Source organism: Cricetulus griseus, unplaced genomic scaffold (genome assembly GCF_003668045.3).
Source record: "Cricetulus griseus strain 17A/GY unplaced genomic scaffold, alternate assembly CriGri-PICRH-1.0 unplaced_scaffold_73, whole genome shotgun sequence".
NCBI lineage: Eukaryota > Metazoa > Chordata > Mammalia > Rodentia > Cricetidae > Cricetulus > Cricetulus griseus.
The window spans coordinates 37,298-52,122 of NW_023277414.1; the positions used below are offsets into that span (position 1 = coordinate 37,298).

The following is a 14,825-nucleotide window of genomic DNA, read 5'->3' on the forward strand; positions in this document are numbered from 1 at the left end:
CTTACATGGGGGCCTTTTCTTAGACTACTCTTCTTGGAATGATTATCTTAGGCTCTGTGTCCTATGCTGTGCATTCTGTATAGCTATCTTGTTCAATGAACCCTTCCATCAAAAGTCAGCATCATACTTCCAGAATTGGTGCTTTTCCATTTTTGACCTATGTGGGTTTCTACCTTCCGTTCTAATTCAACAGTATGTTTGAAAAGATGTTTGTAAATTTTTAATAAAAAAGTGTATATTTCAGAAGATCAAATATGATAATCTGTCCTGTCATATTGTTGGAATTGAAATCATCCACACTTTTCTCCTAGTCTTTGGTAGATGAGTGGCTAGAAAACTACAAGCAAGATGAAAATGCAGGATTCTTGGAGCTCGTTAATTTTTTCATTCGTTCCTGTGGATGTAAAAGTGAGGAAACTCCCCTACCTTTTCCAGATCCCTATCCTTCATGTTTAAAACTTTTCTTCTGTTTATGAGTACAATTGAAATTGTCTAAGTAAAGAAGGCAAGAGCTGGATTATTTAACTACACTTTTGATGTATAAGTATTGGAAGTAATTTAGTAGAGAACTATGTTGATTTTGAGACACAACCTTTTGGTGGAAAAGAATCTTGCTTCATCCATGATAATGAGAGGCACAGATTTAAACTAGACTATCATACCCTTGGAGGCTTTTTCATTTTATTTTTTTTTTTTTGAGATAGAGTTTCACAATGTATCCCAAACTGGCCCTATTCCCGAAGCAATCCTGCCTCACTCAGTCCTCTGAGTACTGGGACTACGGGTATACACATGACATCCAGTGCATTTAGTCTTCATTTATGAGGCAGTCTGTTACTTGTTTCTGTTTATCAGCCATTTCACCTATATTTTTCCTCAGCCTCCGGAGTGCTGGGATTGCAGTTGTGCACAAACACCGAGTGCCTTTTAGTCTTTGTAGATGAGGTAGTTTGTTCTTATTTCTCAGCCACTATGTTTTCTGTCAGATGCTATAGAGCCCCCAAACTCCACATGCCAAAGCTTAGTTTGGGCCAGGGAACATCAACTTGTTTTAGAAGATTTCATCATCTTGCCTAGTCTTTTTTTCCCCCCTTTGTTTTGTTTGGGGGTATTTTTTTGAACCATAGTTTTTCACTACATAATTCTTTGCATTTTCTAGAAGTTATTTCATAGCAGGTATACAAATGAATGATGACAGGCTCATGACTAGGAAGGATCTAAGTTGTCTGATTCCCCCAAGCTCTTCTCAATATTTCCTCTAGTTCATCCTCTAATGTATCTGGGTTTTATTATTTTCTTTTTATGTCTCTTGTCTCCTTCAATTTCCAGGCACTGTAACTCCTGAGATGTTCAAGATGATGTCTAACTCAGAGATCATCCAGCACCTAACAGAACAGTTTAATGAGGTAAAGGAAGCTGATCAGGATCATCTTGCTCCTCTTAGCCTGAATTCAAATGCTCCTTTATTTCTGATTCTGGGAAATAGCTTTTATAAAGAACAGTTCTTTTTTTTTTAATAAAAGGGACTTACAGAAATTAGCTGGCATGCCTCTGGAATTGAGTGATAATGCAAAATGAAGTATATAGAGTTACATTTTCATTGTGCTATTGAGTTTTGACAATCAAATCAGGAAGTTTGGACTTCCCTGGACCTAGTAATTTTCCTATTCTTTCCATAAACCCTTTTGTAGGACTCAGGGGACTATCCCCTGACAGCTTCAGGCCCATCCTGGAAGAAGTTCCAGGGAAGCTTCTGTGAGTTTGTGAAGACACTGGTCTATCAGTGCCAGTACAGCCTCCTCTATGACGGCTTTCCTATGGATGACCTTATCTCCCTGCTCATTGGCCTCTCAGATTCCCAGGTCCGCGCCTTCCGTCATACTAGTACTCTGGCTGGTGAGCATTCACACAACTCAGTGGGCTCTCCTGAGATTAATAAGGTAGAGGAAACTTTCATGTCTTCCTTCCCACTTACATCAGTGCTATTCAGTACTTTGTTGCTTTTATCCTAGAGCTCCTTCCTGCTACACACTAGTGGACATAGGAAAGGGGGAGACCACAGTAATGATTCCCAGTCTTCCTATCTTCTCAGAGTGTTCCCTTGGCAATAAACTGGTGCATAAAAGAAGGCCAAAAAAGTTGCAGAAGAAGGCCCCTTTGGGACAGGAAACCTTAGAACTTGAGGATCATCCTGCTTTTTATTTTCTTTATCCTTTCCCCTTTTGCTTTTGTACTCATGCTCTCTCCTCTGACTTGAGCAATGGCTTCCTTGTTTCCTCTGACTTAAAGCCATGAAGCTAATGACTTCTCTGGTAAGAGTTGCACTCCAGTTGAGTCTGCACAAAGACAACAATCAGCGTCAGTATGAGGCTGAACGAAACAAGGGGCCAGAGCAGAGAGCACTGGAGCGACTGGAGAGCCTGCTGGAGAAACGAAAAGAGGTGAGAAAGGCTCCTGGCCCCTCCCCCAAGACCTTATCGGGCTCCATCACTTCTCAGTAAGTGTACACCTCAAGCAGCCTTTCAGATAAAGAATAGGGACTGGCAGTAGTTTTCCTGAATTCATCCTATCTGAAGTCATTGTGTGTTCCTATTGTTTCTGGGACATAGGCTCACAGATGTTTAATTTGGAGAAATGTTAGAATTTTCTGCATTTCAGCCTTCTTTCAGTTTCCATTGGTCTGCAAGCACTATCAGCAGTACTTAAATGTTATACTGGTATGCCAAGTTAAGTTTGAACTTCATGTTAAATACAGTACAGGTTATCACAGGGGTACTGAAAACAACAGATGATAAGGGGGATCAAGTTAATTGGGAAACAGAAAGAGCACATATCTTTCAGTCACACCTGGATATCAATTTTGTTCTGGTAGTTGTTGTTACAGAGGGCCTTCTAAAACTTCTAAAATGTAACTTCTAAAACTTGAGTTTCATTTTCTTTAAAAAGATGGGTAATTCTGGTAGGAATTGGGAGAAGGGAAAGAATATGACCAAAATATATTGCATGAAAAATATTTAAAAATTAAAAATAACTAAAGGGGTTATTATACCTTCTGATCAACTTAAATGAGATAATGATTGAATTGGTTACCCAGCCACACCATAAGTTTTGTTTTGTTTTCCTTGTGATAGGCTTTTCATCACTCTGACAGATACCTGAGAGAAACAGTTCAAAGAGGAAAAGTTTTACTCTGGTTCATAGTTTCAGAAGTTTCAGTCAGTGTTCAAGTGGTTCCATGACTTTGTGCCTCTGGTGAGGCTGACTATTAAAGCCTAGAGGTTATGATGGAGCAGGGCCACTTGCATCATAGTAGAAGCAGGGAGGGGAGGGAAGGGTCTGGGGACAAGCTGTTTCCTTCAAAGACATGACCCCAGTGACCTATGTCATTCAGTTAAGCCTTATCTATCTCCTCATAAGTCCATTTAGCTATGAACTCATATGTGGATTAATCCATCGATGAAGTTAGAACCCTTAGGATCCAGTCACCTCTTAAGTCTATCTGCAGGCAGCTAAGCCTCTGTGTATGTGCGAGCGCGCACGTGTGCGCGTGTGCATGTGTGAATCTTTTGAGGAGGCATTTTTAATTTTTTTTAAAACTATAATACCTTTGGCACAGTAAGCCCTGGGAAAATCTTTTAGACTGATTAAACTTCAAATAGCAGTGTTTGAGTCAAACACTGATATACCTGTCTTCTACTCGTTGCTAGGAGCAGACTCTCCTCTTCTCCACCTTGAGGTTGGTAGGACATACCATGTCTAACTGTATCTATTAATGATTTTCCCAATCCTTGTGAAAAAAAAAAAAACAATAACTTCTCTGCTGTGCCGAAAGAGAAGGAAATAATTGCTACTGTGTGTGTCTGTCTCTTTTACTTGCTCACTTGTTCTCTTTTTCTGTGGCACTGAGAATTGAATCCAAAGCCTTACATCTGACAAGAAGGCACCATCACTGAGCTGTATCAGTTTGAAAAGCAAACTTTGTGTTACTCCATTCTCACTTGCTGTTTTTCATGGTCAGGATGATGTTAAAGGCCTACATACATAGTAGAACTGTCTAGGATTTTAAATTATGTGTGATGGACCAACATTAGATCTGCAGGTGAGTAGGTTTCAGATTCCCACAGTCAATAAAGGCTCAAAAATCTCCAAAGTAGCTGGCCATAGTGTTGCATGCCTTTAATCCTAGCACTCAGGAGGAGCTCTGTGAGCTCCAGGCCAGTCAGGCTGAATAATGAGGCCTTGTCTCAAAACCAAAAAGGAATACCAAAGAACAGTATGACTATTTTGAGAGAAAAGGTGGGGGTGAGACCCAAGTTCACATAGCATTATTCCAACATTACTTTTGTTATTCTGTAATTTACAAACTAGTTTCTCATAAGTGTATACATAAACACACAACACAGTTTGAATATCCTTAATCTAAAAATATGAATTCTGAAATGTCCACAAAACTTTTTAAGCACCAATATGACATTCAGATTTTTTTTTATTTTGGAGTATATTTCAGATTGGATTTGGAAATTGTGTTTCCAGTAAGTAAAGTCTATATAAGTATTTCAAAATCCAAAAACTGTAAAATCTGTAACACCACTGGTCCCAAGAATTGTATATAAAGATATGTTCAACCTATATGGACCGTATTTGATACTATTTAAGCATTGCTTGATAGTCTTGGTGTGTAATCTCTATGAAAAGGGAGAGCTGTACTAGTGTGAATCTTCTTTCTTATTTTCTGGACTTGTCATCAGTTGTCCTTATCCCACTTTAGTCTCCCTACCATACTGTTTTCTTCTGCTCATTTGTGAATGTGTATCAACCCTTTAGTCCACTTCTCTGTAACATTCTTCTTTTCACTTCCTTGATTTCCCACTAAATGGGATAGTACCTAGATTCTAGCCCTGTTTTTTCAAAACAAGTGCATCTTGCCATCAGTGGTCTTCTCTCAGTTTCCCTTTTACAGACTTCTATAAAATTTGATACTGATGATCTTTTAAATGTGAAAAACTCAAGATATTATAGGACACATATATAATGAATACCATATACACAGTGCTTTCCATAACAATATTTTATGATGTTAGCTTATATGTTTTGATAGCTTATGGTAAGTTATAGACATAGTAGCTCTTCAGCCCTAAAGATTTAAGTATACCCTCTTAAAAGTAGCATGTTTTTATTACCCAGTACCACTTTTTTCATGCCTCAAAAGGTCATGATTCCATAATACTTTCTAATCCAGACTTAAAATTCTCCATCCAGGATTGAAGTTAAGGGTATTTGATGTTGGTGTTTCTGGAGCTTCTTAATATTCTCTTCCTTGGGATAGGGTCTTGTTTATGTAGCCTAGGCTGGCCTCAAACTGCTCTTCAGGCTCCCTTGTGCTGGGGTTAGAGGTATGCACTAACACCTGTCCTCCTCTTTTAATCTTAATACAGAATGTCTGCTTCCTCAGATTTCCCCCAATACATTGACATATTGAAGAAATAGGATTAGTTGTTTCAAAGATGTTTTCTCCTTATAATTCTGCTTCCTTAGTATCTAGTTCATCTTGTCGAGGGTTTCTCAGCAGTGGCTTTATTGACACTGGGAGACTGTCCTGGCCATTTACATTATTAGCACTGTTCCCTTGCTTCTATCTGCTAGATTCCAGTACTCTGATATCCTACCTGGTGGTGACAATCAACTTTAATAACTATTAATTTAAAATTAATTTTATTTTTTAAGAATTTTGTACAGTGCATTTTGATCATACTCACCCCTCCCCAACTCTCCCACCCCACTTCTCTCTATACATCCATCTTTGTAGCCTCTGTTTTCTTTTTCATCCATTAAGTACAGTTTGTGCTACCTATATACTCTCGGATGTGCGGATTTCCAAAGGAGCACAATTTGCTTACCAAAGGCAATGCTCTCAAAGAAAACTGGCTCTCCCTTTACCAGCAGCTATCAGTTTCTAGTAGCTTGTAGGCTGAGGGTGGGTCTTAATGTAAGTATTCCTTTTCCATGCTGGAATTTGCCTCAGTTGAGCTTGTAAGGGGCTTGCATACTGTGAATTCACTGAGTCAGAGTCACTGTGAATTCCTATGTAGCCCTGCTGTGTCCAGAGGATGCTGTTTTCTTGCATTTATATATCACTTCTGGCTCTTCTCCAATGTTACCTGAACCTTGGGAGGAAGGGATTCAGACATTACCAGATACCCTTTGGGGAACAAAATTGTTCAGCTGAAAATTACTGATCCAATCTTTTTCATATCTGTTTACTGCTTATACTTTTATCAAAATGCACTTACTAAAAATTCGTTTTGCTAAAAGTTTGTTTTAAAGCTGGCAAGACCACTCAGTGGGTAAAAACACTTGTTTGCAAGCCTGAGTTCATCCCTAGTACCCACTGAAACACACACACACACACACACACACACACACACACTGCCCCTCCCCAAATAAATACATTCAATAAAATTTTTAAAAACTTCATTTCCCCAATTGATAGTAATCAAAAACAAAACTGGCCGGGCAGTGGTGGTGCATGCCTTTAATCCCAGTACTTGGGAGGCAGAAGCAGGCAGGAGTCTGTGAGTTGAGGCCACCCTGGTCTACAGAGTGAGTTCCAGGACAGCCAGAGCTACACTGAGAAACCCTGTTTCAAATAAACAAACAAAAACAAGCAACAACAACAACAACAAAAAATAAACTGTCAGGGCTGGAGAGACAGCCCAGCAGTTAAGGGCAATGACTGCTCTTTCAGAGGACCTGGGTTCAATTCCCAGAACCCACCTGGAAGCTCACAACTTTCTGTAACTCTGATGCTAATGCATATAAAAAAAAAAGTTAAATGAGTTTTAAAAAATGTTTTTCAAAAACTGTCAGGTATGAATAGAATAACCCAAATCAGAAGGCTCACCCCATTTTTTAAAGATTTGTTATTTATTTATTTATTTATTTATTTATTTATTTATTTATTTATGTGTGTGTGTCTATATGAGTACAAAGGTGTCCAGAAGAGGATGTCAGATCCTCTGGTGCTAGAGTTACAGGTAATTTTGAGCCATATGATATGGGTCCTGGGAACTGATCTTGGGTGCTCTAGAAAAGCAGTATGTAGTCTTAACCACTGAACCATCTCCCCAGTTCCCAGGAACATTGTTTTTGTATCAAACACAAAGCAACCTTTGAGGCATTAGACTGCATCTCTTCTTCTGTAATTAGAAGAGAATACAGGATACCTGAGGGTTCACACTGTGGCCTTCAATAAACAGGAAGTGGGTAGATGTTAGATTTTTCTGTGTCTGTGATGCTATGTTGTTGAGGTACAAGAGGAATAGACTGACTTCATTCCTTCCTCCAGTTCCAAGAGAATCAAGAGGAGATAGAAGGGATGATGAATGCCATCTTCAGAGGTGTCTTTGTCCACCGGTACAGGTGAGTCAGTTATGGGCTCTTACTGAAGCTACTGTCCTTGGTGATAGCATGGGAAATGACAAGGCCCTTTCAAGTGCTGAGTTATTTTGTTAGTTCCAGGACTATTGCAGCAGGAGTGGAAACTGACAGATATGTTGAATTAGTTAAGATTTGGTTTATCCCTACCTGCAAAGGATCTTGTGAATTCTTCTGGGAAGGAAAATCAGATGTCAAGATATCATTGAGTATTTTCTTCCTCTTGACCTTTCCCACATCTTGGCCCTGCCTCTGTCTGTCTGGAGTTGGAGACTTGAGCAGACAAGGGCAGAGACCTGAAAGATGGCTTTCATGAGGCAAGTCTTGCTCAGCAAGCCTTTTCCTAACCCAGCCTGTGGTTTCATTGTGCTAAGGGTAGGGGAGTTTCATAGTGTTTGAAGAACTGATGGGATTAAATTTTACCTGTTTTAGAATTAAATTGGAGTATTTGTAGTAGTATCTCACTTTTGGAGTATGGGGGATACAAAGTTAAACTATCTCATATTTAATATTTCATGTGTTTAAATTAGAATGAGGAAATGAAAGGCCTAATACCTGGTGTTTTGTCACAAACATAACTTCTTTGAGAGTGCTGTGTGGTAGGCCAAAAAGTAACTTTTGAGAAAAGGTAATATGTCAGTGTTTTTCTCTCTGTGTAGGGACATCCTTCCTGAGATCCGTGCTATCTGCATTGAAGAGATTGGGTGTTGGATGCAAAGCTACAGCACCTCCTTTCTTAATGACAGCTACCTAAAATACATTGGCTGGACCTTGCATGATAAGGTTAGGTTAAGTCAGCCTCCTTTTCCCTGTTACCCAATTCTTCTAACCTTTCCTGAGACACTTCAACTTTTCTTGGTTTGTCACTCAAACATTTCACAATGATCCCCCAATCAAGGCATTGAACCTTGAGATTATCACAGTGCTGAGCAAGGTAGGATAAAGCAGAAAGGAGAAAAGCATTCAGGAGTCAGAGTTCCTTTGAAACCTTCTGTCATAGGAAAATTCTATTCCCTATGAAACAGCAAATTGGTAATGGTAACACTAGTGATAGAGTGCCAGCCAAGGGACTGTTTCTCGTGATTGTCCAGTGCTTCTGTGAGCCTTTGTGTTCTCAATGAGAAGTCAGCTCTTTACTGTTTCTTACATTCCAAGAATCCTGCCCAGAATGAACAACAGTGAGGGACACTTGGAGGCTCTATAGGGATCATTGGTCAGTCATGTTTCCCTTCTCCTGTCTCCTTCCTCAACAGCACAAGGATGTCCGCCTAAAGTGTTTGAAGGCACTGGAAGGGCTCTACAGCAACCGGGAACTGAGCACACGCATGGAGCTCTTTACCAACCGCTTCAAGGTAAGATGGAGACAATATCCCCAGGTTTTCCTCTTTGCTGTGGTTCCCATTTCCTCACCTCAGGTCTTTGCACCTAGTTTCTCTGGCAGACCCATAGCTATTCTGGATATAGCTCCTGTTCCCTCTGTGTGAGTTCAAATTCCAAGAGACTGTGATGTTTTGGAATGGGTGCAGTGAGAGACTGGATAATGTTCTTTGCACAGGACAGGATGGTGTCCATGGCCATGGACAGAGAGTGTGAAGTGGCAGTGGAGGCCATCAGGTTGCTGACCCTTGTCCTGAAGTGAGTTATGGGAAGTGGGGAGGCAGCCTCACAGACTTGCCTTTGTAGCCTGACACAAGCCCTCCAGAGCTCTGTCCTCACCTGTCACAACCGACCTTCCTTGTGTGCAGATTGGAAGACAGAGGGCAATCCCAAGTTTTAGGATGGAGGGTGCTTCCCTACCATTAACTCTCCCACTGTTTACTTCTTGACTCACATTTTCAGTGAGTCCTGTCCTTGTAGGTGTTGCCTTGTTTTGTTCTACCCCTGGCTGTATGAGAGGACTGACACACACACACACACACACACACACACACACACACACACACACACACACCCTTTCTCCTTTTCTCTTTCAGGAACATGGAGGGAGTGCTGACCAATGCAGACTGTGAGAAAATCTATTCCATTGTGTACATTTCTAATCGTGCCATGGCCTCTTCTGCAGGGGAGTTTGTGTACTGGAAGTGAGTGGTGTGTGTCATACTATCCTCTCTCTCTCTTTTCCTTTCTCTCTCTCCTCCCCCTCCCTCCTTATCCCCCCCCATACCCCTCTCTGCTCTACCTAGGGACTCATCAGAATTATTGAAGTCTCTCTTGTCCTTTTCCTCTCTCAATCCTGTGGGATTTCCTTAGCTCTCCTCTTGCCCGTGTGTCCTCATTTCCTCCCATGCTATGTCCTTTCCATGTATCCATCCCACCAGGATCTTCTATCCTGAGTGTGAGGCAAAAGCAGTGGGTGGCAGGGAGCGGCGCCGGAGTCCACAAGCCCAGAGGACTTTCATCTACCTCTTACTGGCTTTCTTTATGGAGAGTGAGGTAATGTAGGAAGGGGATGTTATGCCCAAGACCTGTAAGTAGAGGACAAGATGGGCAATGGGTGGGAGGGTCCTGCTTCCCAGCACCACTTGCTGGAGCAGTTGGATGTGGCACTGGTGGATAACTGACTGAGAACCCTCTTTCACAGCATCACAACCATGCTGCTTACTTGGTAGATAGCTTGTGGGATTGTGCAGGGTCTTACCTGAAGGACTGGGAGAGTCTGACAAGCCTGCTATTGCAGAAGGACCAGAGTACGTACAACATGGTAGCTGGGGTTGGGTATCTTGAACCTTCTAGTGTGAAACAGAGAGGGTTTTTTTTTTGCTTGCTTTTGTTTTTGCCTGACTTGGAAAAGCAGCAGAGTGTCCTAGGGAGGGAATGTGGAGATGAAGGGTGGCTAATCTGTGGTTTTATTTTTTATTCTCTTTCTATCCCAGATCTGGGTGATACACAGGAGAGAATGCTGATAGAAATCCTTGTGTCCAGTGCCCGGCAAGCTGCAGAGGGTCACCCACCAGTGGGGCGTATCGCAGGGAAGAAGGTGGGTTAGTAGGGCAGTAGTATTGGAGCGAGAGGGCTATTGGCCATCTTCACCTCTACATTCTGCATGAGGGCCTGGGCCCTCCTTCTTTCCCTCTAAGAAGCACATCTCCAGATAAAAGGCTCTGAAGGGATATGCTGAGTTTTTCCTCCTCAGACAGAAGTTCATGGAGCAGAAGTGTGTGTAGATACACCTACCCTCTGTGCCCAGTGTTTCTTTACAGTTTCCTACCCCAAATGACTAATCTCAGGGTCTGACCGCCAAAGAACGAAAGCTTCAGGCTTATGACAAGATGAAGCTGGCTGAGCACCTCATCCCCCTCTTGCCCCAGCTCCTAGCCAAGGTAAGAGCCTCTCATACAGCCCAGGGTATAAGTGGGTAAGGGACCAACCCCAGGGCAGAATGGGGGATTTGCCTGTTGTCCCTTAATTAACAGGACACTCTGTCTACTACAGTTCTCAGCAGATGCAGAGAATGTTGCTCCCCTGCTCCAGCTGCTCAGTTACTTTGACCTCGGCATTTACTGCACTCAGCGCTTGGAGAAGGTGAGGAGGAAGCTCATTTCCTAGTCCTTGCTGCTCCCTGTGTAAGTTAAGGGTTCTTCCAGTGGTTGGTTGGTTTGTTTGTTTCCACAAGGCCCTTGGTTCAGGAAGAATTTATAAGCCCATCTGTCTTATCCCTAAACATCACTACTTTGATCCTCCTACGTCACTCTTCAGCCTATACTCTACCATGCTTTGTCTCCTTTTTAGCACTTGGAGCTGCTTCTGCAACAACTCCAGGAGGTGGTGGTGAAGCATGTGGAGCCTGAGGTGCTTGAGGCTGCAGCACAAGGCCTCTATCTGCTCTGTAAGCCAGAGTTCACTTTCTTCAGCAGAGTGGACTTTGCCCGAAGCCAACTAGTGGATCTTCTGACTGATAGATTCCAGCAGGAACTTGATGACCTAATGCAGGTGGTGCTAAACAGCAGGGCACCCCAGGGAGGGTGAGAGGGGCCAGGGTTAATAGTGAGTTCTTGAGAAACTCTTGCTATGAGCCTCTTTGTCCTCAGTCATCCTTCCTAGATGAGGATGAGGTGTACAGTCTGACGGCCACTCTGAAGCGTCTCTCCGCCTTCTACAAGTGAGCTTCTCTCCTGCCCCTTCCTTTCTCCTAGTGTTGATGGAGTTGATTCCCTTGGATGTGTCCCAATGTAACATTCCCTTCTGTCTCCTTGCAGTGCTCATGACCTGACTCGCTGGGAGATCTCTGAACCATGTTGTAGACTTCTCCAGAAGGCTGTGGACACGGGAGAAGTTCCTCACCAGGCAGGTGATAGGCTGGACACACAGAGGCAGGAGATGACTCTGAGAACCTATGTCCTAGAGGCCACCTTGCCCAGGCAGCCCCAGTCCTGGGGTGTGCAGTAGATGAGTAGGGAGTAAGGTTGGGTGGGTTTTCATTTCTCTTCTCTGAGGTGGACTGGGGGCTTCAGTGCCTGAAAATAGCTATCCTGGGAGCCATTGAGAATGTTGAGGAATTCTAGGAGACTGATTAAACCAGAAAGATGGGACATTTCTGTCTAGGATAGAAGCCACTGGACATTGTCTGAAACAATTCCTTCTTTTCCATCAGAAAGGAATTCTCTTTCCTTTCTCTTCTCTTATCTTTTTTGGAATGAGGTTTGTTACTGTTTTTTGTTTGTTTGTATTTGTTTTTGCAACAAAGTATCTCTGTGTAGCCCTATCTGTCCTAGAATCTGCTTTGTTGACCAGGCTGGCCTCAGACTCATAGAGATCCTCCTGTCTCTGCCTCCTGAGGGCTGGGATTAAAGGCATGTGCCACCTCACTCCAGCTTCTCTTCTTACTGACTGTTTGTTGTGAGAGTGCTGACTCTCCCTCACTCTTGCTCTCTAGATACCTGATTTGTCTCAAATCCCATTTTTCTGACATGTTTTGGTTACAGGTGATTTTGCCGGCCTTGAGTCTTGTATATTTTTCCATTCTCTGGACATTAACCCACATTTCAGAGTCTGCTTCCCAAGTGAGTATGGGTTTGAGGAGGAGAGTAGGAATGGAGGAGCCTGAATGTTCATTCCTTTCTGAAGCAAGCTGCTCTCTTTACAGAAGCAGCTGATGAGTCTGAAGAAAAGAATGGTAGCCTTCTGTGAACTTTGCCAGAGCTGCCTCTCAGATGTAGACCCAGAGATCCAGGAGCAGGTGAGCATGTGTCTGTCCTACAGTTTCAGGAGACTGTTCTTCAAAGAAATGAGCTATGTAATGATAGTCTTTGCAAGTATTCTGATTTTTGTAATCATTTTTTTTCTCTCTCTCCCCAACAGGCTTTTATCTTATTGAGTGACTTGCTTCTCATCTTCAGCCCTCAGATGATTGTAGGGGGACGGGATTTCCTTAGGCCCCTTGTCTTTTTTCCAGAAGCTACTCTCCAGTCTGAACTAGCCAGTTTTCTCATGGATCATGTCTTTCTCCAGCCTGGAGAACTGGGCAATGGTACAAGAACTCTAGGCCCAGAGCTCAGAAAGGGTTTGGGGCTGAGCCTGACTACAGTATTTTGGGCAGGAGGCCTACACCTGTGACTGCTTCTGTTTTTTTCTGGGCAGGTCAATCCCAGGAGGATCATGTCCAGATAGAGCTTCTGCATCAGAGGCGCCGTCTGCTTGCTGGATTTTGCAAGCTGCTGCTCTATGGGGTACTGGAGCTAGACGCAGCCTCAGATGTTTTCAAACACTACAACAAGGTAACCAGGTCCCCACCATGAAAGAGAGGGACCAAGTTGAACACAGCCCTGGCTTCAAACACTGTAGCATCTAAGAAAGGAAGTCAGGGGGTGAGGACAGCCTGAAAGTATCAGACTTAAAAGAGAAGTAGGAGAGAACAGCAATAGAAAAAAAAGGACAGAAGAAATATGGGGGTGACTACTTAAATAGAAAAAGCAATTGGCTGGGAAATACCTTATTTTTCTAATTAAGAAATGTGTTTCTGAAAGGAGGGCCTAGGCCCTCCCCCAAATGATTTGACAGACTTTGAAGGTCCCTGGTGAGGGGCCTCACTATCCCTGGGGAAGAGTGGGGGGGTTAGGGGGATGGTGGGGAACATGGGAGGATGGGAGGGCAAGAGAATGGGGGGGACGGATATGTAAATATGAGTAGTCATTAAAGAATAAAAAAAAGAAAGAAAGAAATGTTTCCCTTGCTTTAAACCTAATCTACAGGATGGGGTATTAGAGAAAAACAATGGGGCAAGTCAGGCTTCACAAGATAACCCATACATATAGCTAGTTCCATTTTCTCAACTTGCCATTGTATCCCTCTCTATTTACTGAGCACCTGCTGTGCACCAGACATGCCAGGTACTAAGGACAAAGCAATGAGCAGCACAAAAGCTCTTGTTCTACAGAACTCTAGGCTGGTGGGGGGATGTGTAGGCTCCAGGGTTGTCTGAGTGTTGCTACTGGGGCCCCACTCCTTTTCTCCAGGAAGTATGGTTTCTTTTGGACACTGCACTATTAGAGATGAGGATTAGTCTGAGTTATACATGCTTACATTACTGTTTTCCTACCCAAGTCTCTTTAGGAAGGAAGAAGTTGTAATTAGGGGTGTGAAGGAAGAAACCAAAGAGATTTTTCTCCTGTGGTTAATGTTACCTTCCTCTCCCTTAGTTCTATGAAGACTATGGTGACATTATCAAGGAAACATTAACTCGAGCAAGACAAATTGACCGATGTCAGTGCTCTCGGATCCTGCTCCTGAGTCTAAAGCAGGTGATCTTCTCTGGACGTGTCACAACTGTGGCATACTCTTCCTAGAGTCCCACCTCATTGTCCAGCCCCAGCGTCTTAAAGATGATTCCACAACATGTTTAAGGACAGAAACTTTCTTGACTCATTTCTTGTGACATGTTTCTTCACAGCTCATAGATCCTGTCTTAGTCATTGTTTTATTGTTATGAAGAGATACCATGACCAAGGCAACTCCTGTATTTTAAATGGGGGCTTGCTTTCAAAATTTCAGAGGTTTTAGTCCTTTATCATCATGTCAGGGAGTATGGTGACATGCAGGCAGTCACTGGAGCAGTAGCTAAGAGTTACATTCTGATTCTAAGGGCAGAACAACGGACACTGGGTTTGGCTTGACCTTTGAAACCCCAGAGCCCACCCTAGTGATACACTCTCTCCAGCAAGGCCACACCTCCTAATCCTTTTAATCTGTCTAGTCCTCTAGCAAGGCCACACCTCTTAATTTTTCTAATCACTGATGACTTAACTATTCAAATGTGTGAGCCTATGGGGACCATTCTTATTTAAATCATCACAGACCCTAATCTACTGACCAAGTAGTTTCCTCTTTCCCCAAGCCACATAGAAATCAATTTTTAATAGCAATACTAAAGTGATAGGGAATTCTTTTATTTATTT

At 42.7% G+C, this 14,825-nt stretch overlaps 1 protein-coding gene across 1 annotated transcript in view; it reads left to right on the forward strand.

Moving 5' to 3' along the window:
* Positions 1 to 14,825, forward strand: part of Stag3 (stromal antigen 3) — a 36,213-nt gene that overhangs the window by 8,185 nt on the left and 13,203 nt on the right. Inside the window, exons 4-25 of the mRNA XM_027412325.2 lie at positions 312 to 408; positions 1,330 to 1,406; positions 1,692 to 1,896; positions 2,290 to 2,441; positions 7,346 to 7,419; positions 8,094 to 8,217; positions 8,688 to 8,786; positions 8,990 to 9,069; positions 9,408 to 9,515; positions 9,753 to 9,867; positions 10,016 to 10,121; positions 10,308 to 10,411; positions 10,662 to 10,754; positions 10,867 to 10,956; positions 11,164 to 11,364; positions 11,463 to 11,533; positions 11,631 to 11,718; positions 12,357 to 12,434; positions 12,518 to 12,610; positions 12,733 to 12,901; positions 13,012 to 13,148; positions 14,070 to 14,171. Of these exons, the coding sequence (XP_027268126.1) occupies positions 312 to 408; positions 1,330 to 1,406; positions 1,692 to 1,896; positions 2,290 to 2,441; positions 7,346 to 7,419; positions 8,094 to 8,217; positions 8,688 to 8,786; positions 8,990 to 9,069; positions 9,408 to 9,515; positions 9,753 to 9,867; positions 10,016 to 10,121; positions 10,308 to 10,411; positions 10,662 to 10,754; positions 10,867 to 10,956; positions 11,164 to 11,364; positions 11,463 to 11,533; positions 11,631 to 11,718; positions 12,357 to 12,434; positions 12,518 to 12,610; positions 12,733 to 12,901; positions 13,012 to 13,148; positions 14,070 to 14,171 (2,463 nt within the window). The remainder of the gene's footprint in view (positions 1 to 311; positions 409 to 1,329; positions 1,407 to 1,691; positions 1,897 to 2,289; positions 2,442 to 7,345; positions 7,420 to 8,093; positions 8,218 to 8,687; positions 8,787 to 8,989; positions 9,070 to 9,407; positions 9,516 to 9,752; positions 9,868 to 10,015; positions 10,122 to 10,307; positions 10,412 to 10,661; positions 10,755 to 10,866; positions 10,957 to 11,163; positions 11,365 to 11,462; positions 11,534 to 11,630; positions 11,719 to 12,356; positions 12,435 to 12,517; positions 12,611 to 12,732; positions 12,902 to 13,011; positions 13,149 to 14,069; positions 14,172 to 14,825) is intronic.